Source organism: Andrographis paniculata, unplaced genomic scaffold (assembly GCF_009805555.1).
Source record: "Andrographis paniculata isolate CXL003 unplaced genomic scaffold, ASM980555v1 Contig57END, whole genome shotgun sequence".
NCBI classification, from domain to species: Eukaryota; Viridiplantae; Streptophyta; class Magnoliopsida; order Lamiales; family Acanthaceae; genus Andrographis; species Andrographis paniculata.
In genome coordinates this window covers 4,568,568-4,583,490 of record NW_026137592.1, presented here as the reverse complement: position 1 = coordinate 4,583,490, position 14,923 = coordinate 4,568,568, and the positions used below count along the sequence as shown (strand labels likewise).

Here is a 14,923-nt window from a genome sequence, read left to right as displayed (position 1 = left end):
ACAGGAACAGTTCCCGGACCGCCTGCGTACGATCAAAACGAAGAAAATGTTCAGCCGCCGATCCAGAGGGCTACCCCTTCTTTTGAAGCTCAAGATCTATGGAAGAGGTTAACCTAGGAAGTGATGCAGCGCCGCGGATGACGAGGATTAGCACCTTACTAGATGGCACCACTAAAGAGAAATTGGTCGCTCTGATCCGTGAATTTAGGGACTGTTTTGCATGGGACTACCATGAAATGCCAGGGTTATCAAGAAGGCTGGTAGAGCACCGATTACCCATCAAGAATTTATGCCGACCCCATAAGCACGCCCCTAGGCGTTTCAACCCAGAACTATTGCCGAAGGTAAAAGTGGAGGTCGAAAAACTTCTCAAGGCTAATTTCATTCGAACATGCAGGTATCCAATGGATCTCCAATATCGTGCCCGTGCCGAAGAAGAATGGGAAAATCCGCATCTGCATTGATTTCCGGAATCTCAACTTAGCAACTCCAAAAGACGAGTATGTAATGCCAATCGCCGATATGCTCGTAGATTCTACGGCGGGATATGAAATCTTATCGTCCATGGAAGGATACTCAGGATACAATCAAATATACCTGGCCGAAGAAGATACTCATAAAACGGCCTTCCGTTGCCCCGGGGCAATCGGAATCTTTGAATGGATAGTCATGCCTTTTGGTTTAAAGAACGCCGGAACCACTTACCAAAGGGCGATGAACGCCATCTTTCAAGACCTGATTGGCGCTAGCATGGAGGTGTATATAGATGACGTAGTCGTGAAATCCCGAGTCTTCGCCGATCATCTACTGGATCTTCGTAGAGCCTTCCTGCGAATGAGGCAGCATGACCTCAAGATGAATCCAGCCAAATGCGCTTTCGGAGTACAAACAGGAAATTTCTTGGGGTTCTTGGTGCATCAAAGAGGTATCGAGGTTGATAAAAACAAGGCTAAGGCTGTCTAGGAACCTCGGGCCTCCTCGCAACATTAGGGAATTACAAAGCCTGATGGGAAAGGTCAATTTCTTGAGGAGATTCATCGCTAACGCCGCTAGGAGGATGAAAGCCTTCTCTACATTATTGCGGGGGAGGAAAGACGCATTCGAATGGGGAGATGCCTAGCAACAAGCCCTGGACCGGATCAAGCAGGCGTTAACATCTCCGCCGGTGTTAATGCCGCCGATCCGAGGAAAAGGGCTAAAACTATATATAGCCGCGACAGACGATACAATAGGTTGTCTTCTAGCCCAGGATGATAATGAAGGTTGAGAGCGTGCTGTTTACTATCTTTGTAAGACCCTAAATGAAGCCGAAACTCGATATTCAGGCATCGAAAAACTCTGCTTATCTCTATATAATGCCTGTACAAAGTTAGAATATTATCTATTGCCTGTCGAAACTATGGTTATATGTAAAGTTGATCTCCTCCGCTATTTGCTAAATAGGCCAGTCCTTCGAGGCCGTTTGGTTAAATGGGCACTAAAATTAACATCGTTTTCGCTAACATATCAACCCCTCAAGGCCGTCAAAGGACAGGCCATTGCCGATTTTTTAGCCGAACATCCAAGGATGGTTCAGGCCACAGCAATAGATTATGTAGGGGTGGAACCCTGGACGGTAGCTTTCGACGGTTCTAGTACCATAGGGGTGGCCGGGGCAGGTGTAATAATCCATAACCCAGAAGGAGAGGTATGGCGTTTTGCGCACCAACTCCCGCAAGGTGTTACAAATAACCAAGCTGAATATGAAGCTTTACTATTAGCTTTACGTTTCCTCGTGGCCCGAAAAGTCAGGAAGGTAGTCATCTGTGGGGATTCTCAATTAGTTATCCGACAGGCCCTTAAAGAGTTCAAATGTAGAGATCCGCAACTTCAGATTCTTCTTCGCGAAGTCCATAGTCTTCTACAACAGCTTACAGACGTAGTTTTAGAAGATATACTCCGAGATGAAAATGCGGAAGCAAACGACTTGGAACAGTGGGCGTCCGGTTTTAGAAGGAGATACATGCCTTGGGAAGGCAAATGCTCACAGGTCGATAGGCCAGGTCTGGATTGGCGAACCCCCTTGCTGGAAGGGTTAGCCAACCCCAGGAAGGCCACGACAAAAGCCGAATGATATCAGCTCATGAAATACACTCAAATCAATGGGGAATTGTATCGAAGAAGGTCGGACGGGACGCTGGCTCGCTGCCTAGGGCACGAAGAAGCACAGAAGGCCATGACGGAAGTCCACGAAGGCATTGGAGGCGCACATAAAGCTGGACCTACGATGAGATGGACGATACTTCGCTATGGCTATTTTTGGCCGCGAATATCGCAGGATTGCATCGATTATGCACGTGGGTGTCCGGCCTGTCAACGCCATGGACCGCTCCGACAAATCCCCGTAGAGAAACTCCATTCGATCGTCAAGCCCTGGCCCTTCCTGGGTTGGGCAATGGACGTGATTGGAAAGATCCATCCTTCGTCTTGTAAAGGGCATTCGGTTATTCTTGTGGCCACCGACTACTTCACGAAATGGGCGGAGGCCATACCACTCGTCAAAGTGCAGCAGAGCCATATTATACGCTTCATCAAGGTGAATATCATCCATAGATTCGGCATCCCCAAGACCATCACTACCAATCAGGGTACGGCGTTCATGGGGACGAAGGTCAAGGCGTTTGTGGCTCAATATGGAATTCAATTGCTCCATTCTTCCCCCTACTACCCTCAAGCTAACGGACAGGCTGAAGCAACGAATAAGGCATTGATCTCAATTATCAGAAAGGGCATGGAAGATAATCCAAGAGGTTGGCACGACACGCTAGACGAAGCACTTTGGGCATACCGGAACGCCAAATCCTCGGTAACCGGAAACACCCCCTTCCGCCTGACTTATGGACATGACGCTGTGCTCCCACTAGAAATTACTGTACCATCACTCCGGGTTCTGCAGGCGAACGGGCTCGCAATGGAGGAAAATGACCAAATGCTACTACATGAGCTCGACGCTTTGCCCGACGAGAGATTGCGAGCACTCGAACATACGCGAAGTCAAAAAAAGAAAGCATAAAGGGCCTTCCAAAAGCATGTTAGATCTCAAACTTTCCAAGAAAGTGATATGGTTTGGAAAACGATTCTTCCGTTTGGGCCGAAAGATCTGAAATTCGGAAAATGGTCACCCTCATGGGAAGGACCGTTCATCGTATCGGTCAAGACAACTAATGGAGCATACAGATTAATGGAACCCGAAGGAAAGAGTCGAAAACGGTCATTAACAGCAAATATCCTAAGCAGTTCTATCCGTCCGTTTGGGATCTAGAATAAAAGGCAAACCCCTGATCAAAAAGATGGTTAATTCATAGACAAAACAAATCCCTCCACCATCCGTAGACCGCCATCACAAAAGGAGTCAAAAACAAAAGGGAAATGGCAGATTCAAGTCGAAAATTACACAAACATAAGATAAGTTACTGGCTTGCAGGGCAGTAGCCCGAATTTGCATCATGCGTAACGAGAACATCAACGAGCCCAACACTCGCGGTAGACGCACTCGAGACTGGTGGATTAGATGCCGTCCCGGTAACGTATGAACCCTCAGTTACAGCGACCAGCATGGGAGGAAAACGACCGGCGGACTCTGAAGTCCCAGGGCGCAAAGAAGCCCATGAGGCCGTTACACTCGGCCAGAGGAGATGCAGCTCCTCTAACCCCCTTTTCTTTCGTTGAAGGTTCTTCTTAAAAACAAGTCTTTTACTGTTGAGCCCAGACAGAGGTTCATCCAATGCCCTTGCACGATCATACATCTCCATCCTACGAGTGGTCCTGGAAGCGAGACTCGCGGTCACCCGTGCTATTTCTGGTGGGATCTCTCTCAGACGCTCTTCTATCTTGTTTAATTCCGAACGTAAAGCTTTTTCCTCGGCGTGGAGACCTTCCACATATGTTGCTTCATCTTCAGCATGTTGTTTCTCGGCCAAAAAACTCCAAGCGCAAGCCGTTTTCTCTATCTCCAGGACTGCCAATTCTTTGAGTTTACTGTCGTTTACGCCGCGAACACTCTGCAGCATCTTCAGGCGACTGGAAATTTTGCCCAGGCGATCGGCAAGCTCCTCCAGCTGTTGGCGACGCGACAGGCCCAGCGACAATGGAGCAGCCGCTGTTAGAACAGATGCTTGCAGGTTGTCTAAAATGGTTGAGTCCTCCGGTAGGGCCGATTGATATCCACTAAAGGGATCCAAACATTCAATATTGACTGGGGCAGAGGCGTCGGTGACAAGGTTTTGAGCAAAGTACGCCTCTACGTCAACAGGAACAACCTTCAGGGCCAAAGGAGTCGATGGAGAAAGAGACGGCATGGCAGGCTCAGGCCGGGTGGAAGCTGGAGAACGAACCCGAGCCGAATAAACCGACCCTCCCGGAGTAGTAACCCCTCACGGAACCTGCACACATTTATCCAGTTAGAAGCCGAGCCTAATAAGTAATTAAAATTGGCCGATAGACTCGTACCGGGATAGACGGTGAGTGAGAGGCAGATCTCTCAGGCGACTTGGCGACAGTCTCAAAGCCTGTCCTCGCGTGCAGAACCTGCCAAGAAAAGTCATCAAAGATGCATTCTTGCGGAGAAAGAGAAAGGTAACACATACATGAACTAGAGATGTCCAGAAAGAAGAATCTTCAGTGAGAACAACAGAGGATACGGGAGCAGCTCTCTTGGAAAGAATCTGCTAAAAGAACAGCGAATTATGAGGCTTCTGTCTCGTCAAAAGGAAAATCGCTATTCGAAATACCTGAAGGGGTGGCGATAGAGCTGGCCGTTTGGCAGGGCGCTTCGGCCGTAGCTTGGTCGCGGCCGGTTTTGATATCAGTCTCTGAGAACGGCGAGTGGCCGAAAGCGGCACATATGAGACACCCGTCGCGAGAAGGGCTCCTGTGGTCGAAAGAAAAGATCGGTTATTACTCGCTTTCGAGTTATACGAAAGCATGTAAATAAAGTACCTGTGGCTGAATATACTAAAACCTCCTCCACCTCATCGGAAGCTGCAGCGGGAGAATCCTTACCACCCGAATGCTGGTTATCCGGATCGATCAGGGACTGCCGAAGAGCCGCCACGTTCGAGTGGACCAAAAACTCAGCCCACCAGTCATCAAAGGAAGGTAGTGTGCTCGGATTAAAAGTATGGGGCGAATGTGGCAGTTCTTCTATATCGCGGATGTAGGCATGCCAGTCATCAAGGAGGGACGATCCCAACGACTGATCCGCAGAGAGAGGAGGCAGTAAAAGAAAACCAAACAGGAAAATTGCCTGGACCAGGCCAAACTGGCGTGCGCAATACTGGGGTTGATAAACTTCTCCTAGTAAGGGATTATATCGAGAGGCTACCGATAACCCCCTAACTAAGATGCGAGCAGTAAGACATTTGTTCCAACTCACGGAGGTGTCACGAGATGAGAAGAAACCCGACAAAGGACTGAAATCGGACGGAGGCCGATTAGCCTCATGCAAAAGGGAATGGGTGAAGACCTAAAGGTACGAACGGCGGAGGGGGAAGTTCAGGACGCGGGCTGATCAAATTTGGGAAATATAGCCACGCCCATAATTCAAGAAACCACAGAGGACCTGCTCCGACCGGCTCGCGGGAAGAAGAGACAGAGTTTTTTTTCCAAAAACTTATTTACTCTGCAACACAACAGACCCAAGAAATACGAAGCTAAGTCTATCTCCGCCCCAGACATGAGTACGTGTACAATCGGTTCCACCCCCCGAACAAACCCTTTCGATGCACAGCAAACAAAATACTTGCTCAACCAAAACATAAGGAAAGCATTGTGCTCTAGGGATTCGACGGGGCCAGAGAGCATGTTCGACACAATGAACTGACTCACAGTGGTGTTGCTATCATAAGCAAAGGGAATGGACAATCGATCAGAGCTGTACGATAGAGACAAATGAGGTTTTACTCCTTTCAAGGGAAGGCCTAATATTGCAACCACATCCAACACGGTCGGGGCCACAATCCCGAAAGGGAGCACGAATGCATTTATACTAGGGCTCCAGAAACATAAAAGGGATTTGATCATATGATTGTCGCTAGGAACAAAATCAGTACATACCGACAGCATATATCGAATGCCCCAGGTTTGCCATTGTGCCCCATACAGGGGATCTAGCCTATCTTTCCACGATTTGAACTCAGAAAAACTACTAGGAAGTCGGAAAATACGGGAAGGAAAAACAACAAGATTGAACCAAGATTGGGCTAGCAAGAGCTTACCCCCGCCTAGGGCGTCGAAAGAACCCTCCGGAGGTTCGTCTCGATCTTTCGCAAAAGGCGCGAGCCCAAACCGAGTACCACCGGATGATAGGGGAGCTCTCTCGGAGTGTATCGGAAGACGATGGCTGGACTGAACACCCGGCTTCGATCTAGACATCGGAATTCCCCCCGTGGTGAAAAGACCGTAAGCTAATCTCGCTAGCGTCCTTCTGCCCGCCGGTCGCCGAAACTACTGAAAATGCCGCTCGGTAGCGTCGTCAGAGGAGGACCAAGGGTCACCGTGAGAAGTCGGAAGAAATCGCCGGTGAAAGACGAAGGGAGGAGCTCGAAGGACTAGGGTTTCTTTCACGAGCAGGAAGAGAGGGAGAGAAAGTGAAGAGTAAAGTTTTTGGGGCGATACCAAAAAGATGAGACAGTACGCTCGAACCAAGATTCTGGAGGTTACAAAACTATCCGGAGACCAAATTAATTTTTACCCGAGATAGTTTTGTTGGGGGCATTTGTACACTCCAAAACTCAACCAGAGGCCCAATCCATATTGGGAGCCCGACTTAGGGAGAACACGGACCACAAGAAGGCCCAAATCAGTAAGATACTTGGTCAAAGGAGAAACGGATAAATTATAATTTGAAAGTGAGAAGAAGTTGGGGGGGGGGGGTTTGGAGAAAAATAAGGAATGAGAACTTTATCCGAACAAGGGTTTAGGGAATAAAAGGAAAAAGAAGACGCCGTAAGAGGGCATCTTATCTTCTTCAACATTAATTTTTTCTTTGCAATTTAATTTCCGCGGTATTTTCAGAATTTTTACAGCTTTTTTCGATTAATTTCAATTTAATTTTCAGCATCGTTCTTGTTTATTTTACCTCTTTTTTTCATCAATTTTTCGGTTATTGCGAGATAGCCCGGATCCTTTCTTGAGGAGGCCGAGGAACCGTACGATTAAATTAATTCGACAGACTTTTCCGATTAAACCGTCGGTGGCGATTTTTTTTACGACAACAGCCCCCTTAGTGTTATTATTTTGTTTCTATTTTAATTTTATCAATTTGAGTAGATAAACACGATTATATTCAGAACAAAGTGATGAACACGATTGTGCTAAATTCACAGGACCGTTGATCATCTGTGAAACTTAATTAGCTTTACGTATAATCCAGCTTGAGCGTGATGGATGAGATCAAAACTGATCAAAACTTTTTAATGGAATCAAAATTAATTGTTATGATTTCTAAAAATATAAAATTATATTATAATGATTTTTTAATGTTAAAAATAATGACGTCAAATGCAAATTGATAGATTTACATTGAACGGATGTAATATATACAACTATATATTCTATCAACTCACAAAAATTAAAAAAATTAAATACAAAATATTACTCCCTTTGTCCAACCTACCATGTTCATATTGTCATTTATGTCCGTCTCACATCTTATATCATTTTCTTTATTTGGAAAATGATTACACACTTGAATCTCATTTTAAATTTTTTAATTTAATTTTTTTTAATTTAGTTAAATTAATTAGTTATCTTAATTTTAATTTATAATTATTTATATTATAGGATAATTATTTTTACTAATGCATTCTTTATTATCTACTAATTATACTTATCATAAATTCTCGTATCTACGGTAACCCAGACATCCAAAGTAGGACGGAGAGAGTATTATTTTTTTTAATAAAAACACATTTATGCAATTTTGGATCCGTTTGGATTAGCTTAAAAAAATAAGTATAAGCCAAAACCCGAATACTTCAATTTTGTGTTTGGATAAATAATTATAAAAATAATTTCTTATAAAAACTGTTTGGACCTTATAGAGTTGAAAGTGCTTTTAAAATTACACGTTATATCCTGTTAATATAAGTAGTATTTCTCAATAAAACATTTATAATTTATTTTAAATTTTATTAGTTACATTTAAAGATTTTAAAAATGATAGTATAACAAATATTTTTTAAAATTTTGATTATTTATATTATAAAATTTTAATTTAAAAATAATATATCAATTAAAAATAAAATTACAATGTAATAGTATTAAATTATTTGTATTTTATAATTTATTTTATAATTTATTTTATAAATTATATTTAATAATTTTAGCATAATTAAAAAATTTATATACTCCTAGTTAGGGATGGAAATAGGCCATGCCACTTGTCAGGACCTACAGTCTGGCCTGCATAAGGCATGGTTTGGCATGGCCTGTTTACTATCAAGACTAAATTCAAATATATTTTTAAGCCTTTTTAAATAAATAGAACAAACTTAGGTTCTAATGAAAAGCCTTTTTGGCCTATCAGGCCGGCCAATTTATATATTTATGTAGTATATTTTTTTATCTAATATATATAAATATTATGTTTTTAATTGTTTATAATTTATAAAAAATTATATTTGGTGATAATAAAAATTAAAAAATTAATTTATTTTAACTGATTTATTATATATAATAAATAATTGTATATATTTTTCTACAAATATTAAGTTTGAAAAATAAAAAATAAAAAAAATATTATATAGACTTTTAAATAGGCTCGTAGGCCAAACCAAGCTTTAAAGTAGACCAAACCTAGGCCTTAGATATATATTTTAATAGGCCGATAGGCCAGACTCAAGCTTTAATTTTATAAAATAGGTCTGGTCTATTTAGCCAAACCCTGGCCTACCCTTTTTCCACCCCTACTCCTATTTAAATTTGGTATCTTAATTTTAAATTTTAATTCAAATATAATATATAAATTAAAAATAGTAATATAATTATATTTTTAATTTTTATTAAAATCTAATATATAAATTAATTATTATTATATTATATTATAGTATTGTATTTATTATTATTATTAAAGATAAAATAATAATTTTAACTTAAAAGTATTTTTACTTATTTCAGAAGCTACCATATGTGCTTATGAAAGAACACTTTTTTTCAACTCTTAAAGCCGTTTACAAACTGTTTTTTAGAAGTAGAAGTCAATCCAAACGGGGCTTTAATACTCCCTCCGTCCCAATTCAAAATATCATTTTTATCATTTTTTTTGTCTCATTTCATATTATATTTTTCTTATTTTAAAAAAAGTAATTATATATTAATATCAAAATACCCTTAACTTTTACTTACATTACAAATATACCATTACACATTCAATTACTTTATACATAAAGTCAAATGACAAAAATGTCAAAAACTCTTGTATACTTACACTAATTAATAAAATTTTATTATTTTTTAATACACTACAAAACCCAAAGAGTCATTTGATTAGGAACATGGGAGTATAAAAAATATAATTATTAAAAAATGCAAAATGAACACCTTGTATTTGATTATAGATTGTAAAATCTACAGATTTTGAGTAGATTGTAATTATTATTATTATTTGTAATGAATGATAAAGTATTTTTATGAGATGCATAATATTCCAAGCACCCATAACATAATGAATAAGGCTATTTAATTCTCTAATTTCATAATATTTATTTAATAACTTGTCGATGTTTGGTACTTTTAAGTAGATTATAGGGTGACGATGCTTTATCGAAATGTTACGGGTTTTAGGTTTCTTTTTTAACACTTTTTCGTTGACCTAGTAATTTTTTGATACTCTCGAAAAATTTTCTAGTACAACCTTAAAATACTAGCAATATAGCACACAACGAACATAAAAACTAAACATACAAGGTTTCATCTGCTTAAGTGAAGACTGTATTATTCTCAATTTTTTGATCAATTACAAATGAAGAGGAACTCTCCTATTTATAAACATGCTAAGGAATTGGACCTCAAGATCTGTTACAAGTTATACATCTATACTAATGGCTAGAATATAGACGTCTAATGGATAAGTATCAATATAGTCAAAGGATATACTAGATTGCTTAGGGAGTTTTGGAAGGTTCCATTAGCCTCCGTTTCTTAATTGTCCCATCTTCGCTTCCTGAGACACATCTTTGATTCTTTGTAATTTTTAGGTTATTTCAAAGTTTTGTCTCAGTCATTCTCAGCCATATTTTGGTATGTGACATTCTCTTCTATTTGAATTAAGCATCATCCTCGATGCCTTGAGCTCTTGTGTTATATATTTCATCTAGTATAGGTTCCCTTATGCCTCTCGGATAGTTCTATTCTTGGGTAGGTCTCGCCATCATATTGTATATTCCTTTGATAATTCTTTATATCTTTGGTGGTGCTTGTCTCCGTAACTTTGACTTTCTTAGGTAGCAGCAATGGTCCCTCGTAATATTGCATTGAACTTTCATGAATGTTGCACGTGCCTCTGTGCTGATATGACTTTGTTTGTGTCAAGCCATTTTCCTTGTGTTTCAATAATCTATTTGTTTCATTTACCTTTTTTTCAGTTGTAATACTCTAGCCCGTAAGTCACGCTGGCCGAGTGTGTCGGGATTAGACTGGCCCTACATATCAATAGAAATCATTTCAACGAGCTTTTGTTCTTACTTACACTTACTGTGTGAGACTTTCTAGGGGGTCATTTATTTGAAATTACTTTAGAGCAAATAGACTTAACTATAAAATTTTTTAGTAAGACTCCCGAAAAAGAATGTACATATTGTTGACGTGAGTAGTATATTTAATCTATTTAATCTCTATTCAAGACATGTGGTATCACATTCTCCCCAACTATCTCTATCAACTCCATACGTTGCACCCGAAAGATTTGTCAACTGCTAAGCCCTTCAACATTCCAGTCAATGATTATGGACTATTGCAGGCCAACACGAGTCCTTTCAGCACACTTTTGTCCTCACTCACACGCACTTTGAGAGACTTTTCGGGGGGTCACCCATCTTGAAATTACCTTATAGCAAGTATGTTTAACTTTAAAGTTATTTCAGTAAGACTATCAAAAAAGAATATGTATATTATTGAAATAAATAGTTTATTCAATTTATTTAATCTCTATTTAACATTGGATGTATCACATTCTCTCCAACTTATCTCTATCAATTCCGGAGATATCACACATAATGAATAAACAATGATCATACACAAATTGTTTGAATTCAAAAGTAGTAATCTTTAATGTCAATGTATTGTACCAAACTCTTGGCTTTTTTAAGTCTATAAAGAGATTTTCTCAACTTGCAGATTTGGCCCGAAGAAACTAAATAAACAAGGGGACTGAGTCAAGTAAACCTCTTCTTCCAATTATCAATGCATAAAAACATTATTCACATCAACATGTTAAATCACACAATTCTTTGCTACAACAATGGTCATAACTATTTTTACTGTCACACCTTTACTCACAGGGACAAAGCTTTCATCAAAATATATTCCCTAAAATTGCAGGTGTCCTTTGGCAACTAATATTGTTTTGTATTAATTTATAGTCACATGGTGATTATTCTTTTTTCTATAAATTAATTTGTAATTTATTATTATTTTTGTCTTTTTGTTGGTTCTGTCAATTTTTAAGTGTTATTCTTCCGGTTGCGATCGTTATTCTTTTAGCGTGTTTAAGGTAAGTTTCTGGTCAGATTTAGTAATTTGTAAATTAGACTCGATAAACTTACGAGTTCAACCCATACTATCGGAATATTTCTTACTGGACCTCAATCGTACAATTATTATAATACATATATATATATATCTATCTATCTATATATACTCGCAAGCATTTATGATGCGATAAAATTTCAGTTGCCAAACTCTACATGTAGAAGCCTTAGGCAAAGCATTCTAGTAACACTTTCTTTTAAATGTTGTAGACTTCCTCTTTCATAAATATATACAGAATGTTTTTCGTAATTAATATATAAAAATAGCTAAAAGTAATTTTATTATAGAATTTAAATAATAAATATTTTAAAATAAATAAAAAAATATAAAAATTTTTAATTCTAAATATTATTAGGTAGTGTATTAAAAAAAATCATAATAAGAAATATTTAAAAAAAATAATAAAATAATAAAATAGAAGACGAACAAAACAAATGATTAAAAAATCGAAACAAATAAGAGTGACATTGATAATAGAGTTAGAGAAAAAAAACAATCGTGTAGACAATATTGATTAATTTATTTAAACTAATGATAATATAAATTTTATTTTATTAGTCTTAACAAAAAATATTTCTTTTCAGTATATTAAAAATAATAATATGTTATTTATTAAATAAAGTGTACAATATAATTTTGATATATTTTTATTCGTTATTTATAAATTAATCGTATTTATAATGGTATATTTATAATTTATATACAATTAAAATATATTCAAATATTAATATTTTATTATTTTTATTATAATTTTTTAATGTGACGGTAAAAATGGTAAAGAAAATACATTTTAATTGAGACGGATGAGTAGTAATTATTATATTTACTTGGTCTGCAGGCTAATCCGTCCTAGTGCGGACTAATCCACTTTCAACCCATGGCCCACGTAAATTGGCCCGTTTAAGCTCGCATTTTAACGGGTTTAAAAAATCACAATCCAATCCTCCTTAAAAGTGAAGTGGGGAGGGCGAGACGTGCTCAATCAACTTTGACGGCTCTACGTACCATTATGTTAGTTATATCTAACAATTATTTTTAATAGAAAAAATAAAATAATATTCTATTTAAGTTTTTGTTTTTTTTTTTTTTTTTTTTACCTCACAAGTTTACAGTTTTATCAAAATATTATTAAGAAAATACATATTTTTCTATCTAAATATTGGCAAATGATAATATAGAATTATATTAGTTATTCTGATTTATTTGATTGACTTAAATTACGTCATCCAATTATAGAATTAATCAATAATTTATTTGATTGATTTAGATTATGATATTTGATTATAGAAACAATCAATTATTTATTTGATTGACTTAAATTACGTGATTTAATTATTGAACAAGTCAACTACTACCTTATTGATATGAGATAAATTGAATAGATATAAAATAGTGTATCAATTGGGTGATTATAGGTGGTCTATTGATGCTATATAAAGGATATTCCGTTATTATCCCTAACACACTAAATCAATCATTGTTCTTGATTCTCCCCATCGGAATAAACTACGAAGGATCTATTAGGCGATTTAGTTAAAGAATACCGTAATATCAACTGTTCGAGTTCTCAATTTCGCATCAAGGAACTCGATGGATTCAAGTATGTTAATAATATGGTTTTTTTATCATATAAATCTCTATACGACATATAGATTGGAGATATACTGAGTGCATTATCAATGAATTTTTTTTCACTAAATACATCGTTTTTGTATCAAATATCATATTAAATAATTATTTCATATAAAAAATTAATTTAAAATAAAAATTCAATAAGAAAACTCGGAGATAAAATTTATTTTATCATATTTTCTTTTAGATAAAATTATATATCACAAATATTACAAAAATAAATGTAGATACAAACAAATAATGTCCCTTATTTAATTTGACGTACGAGCAAGGCTGTTGTACATGAAGATTGGTTGGAGATATAATTAAGGATGCAGACCTATTATATTACACATCACGACGACACTTCCCAACGTGGAATTTAGTCCTCTAGAGTGGGTTGGGCTACTCTTGTATAGTTTGAATTTAGGTTTGAAGTTCGAGAATTAATACGTATTTCATTCGTTTCGTCACAGATGACTCTATTTTTATTTTTTTTTTGGTACGTTTCACAAGAGATGACCTCTTTTCATTTTTGGCAAGTTTATCAATCTTAAACATACTTAACAAATATAAATCAATTTAATTAAATTTATAATATTTTACATGTATGACTCACTCAAAATCCTTTTATTTCTATATATCTCCTCAATTAACAAATATTTTTATCTACCTTTAAAACTCCTCATTTTTTATAAAACTAATTTATGATAATGATAAATAAATAAAGATATTTTTATTCATTTATATTATATAAAATTTTATTGTCTATAAAATGATATTCGTATTGCATATATTTTATTGAGATATAATTGTAAAAATATTTAAAATACCAACAACACTAGACATATAAAAAATAATAAAATATTATCTTAACTTATTATTAATAACTTAATAACCTATACTACCTAAAATACTGTGTCCCTAACAAAAAACTTCATCTTCCGCAGGACGAAGTGAGTATATGATATAAATAAATATTTAACGTAATTAATATTTTTAATGAAAAATCAATTTTTTTTTTGTGTGCAATATATTAAATAAAAATTCTAATTTGATAGTTTCGAAGAAAAAATAGAAAATAAATAATACAAAATCGAATTCCAACTATAACGGACTAGGTCCAAAGTACCTCTTTAATTTTACTCATTCTCTTCTAATTCAAAGTACTATATTTACTATTTTTGTCCGTTCCACTTCAAAGTATCTTTTTTTCATTTTTAAAAAAAGTAATCATAAACTAATGTCAAAATACCCTTAAATTACAACCATATGATTACATATAAAATTATTTTATAGTTAAATGATCAAAATGTCAAAAACTTTTACACACTTTCACTAACTAATAAAATATTATTATTATTTTTAATCCATTACAAAACTCCAAAGTGCTCATTTGATTTGGGACAGTGACAGTATAACATCGATTGATCTTTTAGTATTTCAAATCAAAGTAAATATTATTTACTCTGTACAATTTTCAATAAAAATAAATTATTTCTCTTATAAAATATCATAACCAAAT

General features: G+C 36.4%; 1 protein-coding gene across 1 annotated transcript; it reads left to right on the top strand.

Annotated features, from left to right (window-relative positions):
• Positions 1-1,399: 1,399 nt before the first annotated feature.
• LOC127257297 (uncharacterized) lies at positions 1,400-2,113 on the top strand. Its single transcript, XM_051283674.1, has one exon. The coding sequence runs from the start codon at positions 1,400-1,402 to the stop codon at positions 2,111-2,113; it is 714 nt and encodes a 237-aa protein (XP_051139631.1).
• The last annotated feature ends 12,810 nt before the right edge of the window (positions 2,114-14,923 follow it).

Bases quoted from the DNA above. Each gene is read 5' to 3' on its own strand.
- LOC127257297 (XM_051283674.1), top strand. From the start codon at position 1,400: ATGGTTATATGTAAAGTTGATCTCCTCCGCTATTTGCTAAATAGGCCA.